The sequence below is a fragment of the Salvelinus sp. IW2-2015 genome, linkage group LG13 (genome assembly GCF_002910315.2).
Source record: "Salvelinus sp. IW2-2015 linkage group LG13, ASM291031v2, whole genome shotgun sequence".
NCBI lineage: Eukaryota > Metazoa > Chordata > Actinopteri > Salmoniformes > Salmonidae > Salvelinus > Salvelinus sp. IW2-2015.
The window spans coordinates 39,425,464-39,429,222 of record NC_036853.1 but is presented as its reverse complement, the minus strand read 5'-3'; the positions used below and the strand labels follow the sequence as shown (position 1 = coordinate 39,429,222).

Here is a 3,759-nt window from a genome sequence, read left to right as displayed (position 1 = left end):
TGTTCTAGGGTCTATCTGCAAGCACGTTAAAATTTGACGCACAAGGCGTTCCTAGCAGGACATAAAATTGTTACAAAGATCTGGCTTTCAGCGCATTCTGTCTAGGGAAGATCAAGGGCATAGCACTGCTGCCTTAGGCAGCCCTGTTCGTCACGACGAATTTCCAACTCGTAAGAGATCCCGCGGGTTCTCCATAAGCTCTAGCCCTAGTCGAAGCAGTTCGAGTCAAAGTGTTCAAATAAGCATTACGTAAAACACAGGCATAGTCAAGAGGTTCTGAGCGACCACACATGTGAAATTGCAAACAACTGTCGAACCTGAGTATTGTGAATTTATTTCGGGTACATAACCACGGTACACTCGCGAGTCAACGACCATCCCCATATCAGATTTGCTTACCATGACAATTTTACGCGCAACTGTTCGCAAAAAACCATCGTATTGTGTTTCAGAGCTCTTCGGACCGGGGTGGTTAACGGGCAGGCTTAGAGGTTGTGATGTGGTGGGCCGAATTAAACTCGGGCTTCTCGTTCATCTGGTAATTAGAGATATGATTGATTCGGGCATCTGTGATATAACATGTTTTCATCGGAAACCCTGACTCATTCATACGAGTAATAATTTCTATGAGTTCGGCGGGAATCTGTGTTAATAGGATTTTCAATCTATCGTCATTATGTCAGTTACCCCAGCATCATTCATCTGATTAATTATAGCTGTGGAGTTCTTGAGGGATCTCGGCTTAAGAGGTTTTCAATTGTCTCGCTTAGGTCTATAGGTGGCACCATTTTGGCTACTTAAGGATGTGTGTTATTCTGTTAGGGAAGCAGGGTTACTATATGTTTTTTAACGACGCGCTATTTGCTTGTTTTAACCCTATTGTTGTTTTAACATGCGGGAAGCTCTCTACGCCAGAATGACATCATCCTGAAGTGTTGATGCTCTAGTAGAATACACATTCGCCTTTGTAGTAGAGCCTTCTTGTGAGTTTTAAACCCAGGGTAAAAGCTTTGAAAAACCTGGCTTGGTCTATTTCAGAATCGGCTGTTGCCCCCACAGAATTGGCGTCGATTCAAGAAGGTTGGCCGCTTCACAGAACATCAAATCGTCTACCTCAGAAATTTCATTTAAAACTTTGAAATCATCAGGTTTCGCTGTTTTCTTGACTGGTGTCTGCTGGAGCCTCCTCGGTTCTAGAGTGTTACGATTCTTTGATGCCTTTATAAGCCCGGGAGGAGTCTGAAATAAAAATAATGCATACATAAAATATGGTTATTAACCCTAAAATATGTTAGATAAAAATGTCAAAACATTTTCAGATATATCCTATATATTAACAATACATTAATTAAATACGCTCGGCTTTTTGACGTGGGTGTGTTCGTTTGAAAACTAGTCTTCACGTAGTGAATCTCTGCCGTCAGGATACTGTGCTCCCAGAGTGCCTAATTCCTGTTGTCCTCGGCTCTCACCCAAAAGAGGCCCCCTGGCACATAGCCGCTTGGTTTTCTGCGTTAACCGACCCCGTCCGTGAGCCTGTTGCCCAAAACAGGAAAACAATTAAATAATGCTAGGAATTAGACCCTACAGTGTTAACAATGTAAACTTTTTTGCTCCTTCCACATAACTATTGCAGTAACTGGAAGAAGATCTCGTAACTAACTAAGGAGATTATATATCCCCAGAATAAGTAATACTAAAAATAATAATAGATACTATAGACCGAAATGTTGACTACATAACTCTTTGGTACCTAATCTCATATGGACAACCTTTAAATGACCAGGCACACGTCGCAAGAGTGTAGTATGGGCGTTCTGGCGTTGGAGAGGTTCTGATATCTGAACCTGTCAGCATTGCTGCGGTCGCGCTTTATGTATCTGCTGTTGCGGTTATACGAGCGAGAACCTATGTGGTTGCGCCCCTATCTCTGGTGTTGCCTTACCCTCCTCTCCTAGAGGGTAGCATAACTCTCAGACTCCCCTGGTGTGCCTGCCGAAGTGTTACATGAAGGGCTTCCCGTAGTCTACTCTTGCTCTATTGCCCAGAGAGCGACCGTGTGCGGTGGGAGCTCTGAAAGAACAACGTGTCCTCAGGTGGAGCGACTAAATCGGGCTTTTGACCTATGTGGGCCTCGACAGGTCAGCGATATGCGTTACGCCGTAGATAACGTCTCTTCAGGCTGCCATCACTGTCTCAGTGCAGTTGTAACTGCAACATGTCTAGAACAGATGGATTCTTGGCGTGCGGTCCTAACATGGGACTTTATCTCAACACATCGACTTATTAATATCTTTCTCTGGACTTCCTCTTGAAGTAGTTCTATGCTTATCCTACTTCCTAACAAGTCTTGTTTAATATTAACTTGTTCTTATCAACACTTCTTTGTGTTTAAAGGCGTGGTGATATAACCCTTATTCTTATGCTAGGCGAATTCTTGTCTACAATTACATATCTAGCCGCTCTACTTCTACAATCTGTCTCCAAGGGGTCGAGGATTCCCTCTTCTCTGTGAAAGATATGGAACCTCATGCAGTTGTTCCTGAAACCGAAGGGCATCAGTGACAGATTTCCCGAGCTTCCTATGTCCATGCCTATTACCCTAGCTGAAGAAGTAAGGTCTGTCGTCTTGACAAGCGGTTTGGAAAGTACTAGCAACCAAATCTCCCGCCTAATAAGTACTATAGAATTCGTATAGATCACTTTACGGCTAGAAATATTTACTGCACTTGGTTACTACCGCACACTCACACTCACGCAGTGTACTCTCCCCCTCCTGATTCACATTCGAGCTCCTCACAACAACCACAAGCCAGTATCCCACTCACTTGTCAAACGCACTTGCCCCACAACAACAAATCTCTAACTAAAATCTCGGATCCTCTCAATGCCAATAACCACGCGTGAGTGAGTGAGTGGTGAGGGCATGTGTCAAGAACCTCCACCTTGTCGAAGAGATCTGCATTAGCGCGGTTTTCCAAGAAAATCCCGATCCTTTTTTAACGCGTTCCGTGACCCAAGAGTGGAGCTCCGACCATTCTAGGTGGGTGCTGCCCGTAGAGCGTTTAATCCGAAGTTTTGCGTAGCGAGGACTGCTAGAAACGTCTGGCGCGTAACTCTGGTCCTCCCAAGGGGAGACCTTTTTCCCATAGCGTCTGTTTACCCCGCCCAACCTCAAGAGAAGACATCCAGCCCATGCCCAGGATAGTTTACAGAGAATTTGGGGGGTGGCGGCGTTTTTTCGGGCTATACCCCCAAAAGGTATCTTTGACTCCTAAGGTATTTGGTTCAAACAAAAGTGATTGGGGGTGTCTAAACATTATGTCAGCTTTGACTATTCTACAATCGCCGGGGTGCTAGCACCTAGATGCTGTGGTGGGAGGTCAAGACAACGCTGGGATGAATGACTTTATTTAGCCCCCCCCTAAAAATTAGGTTTTGAAAGGTTTCTTGTGTAAGCCATAGTGTTTTGTTTGGGGGGGTAGGCATCTGTTTTGCAGGATAGTATAAACGCTTGGTTTTCAAACGACCCCGTGCATGAGAGAGAGGAGAGAGAGAGCGAGAGAGCCCTGAGCGCAGATGCATGGGCATTTTTGAACACACACCCCGCCCCTTTTCGTTGTTTTTGAAACACACACACACACACACACACCACTACACCCACTGCCCGCACACACACGCGCGCACATGGCTTTTTCCGAAAGTTTATTCTTCTCAGGGACCGACTTGCGCTAAGAGTGAACAAACGAAAGAGTTCAT

General features: G+C 45.0%; 1 protein-coding gene across 1 annotated transcript in view; it reads left to right on the top strand.

Annotated features, from left to right (window-relative positions):
- Positions 1 to 2,530: 2,530 nt before the first annotated feature.
- Positions 2,531 to 3,759, top strand: part of LOC139028477 (vitellogenin-like) — a 3,579-nt gene continuing 2,350 nt past the window's right edge. The window contains 1 exon segment of the mRNA XM_070446003.1: positions 2,531 to 2,614. Within this exon segment, the coding sequence (XP_070302104.1) occupies positions 2,531 to 2,614 (84 nt within the window).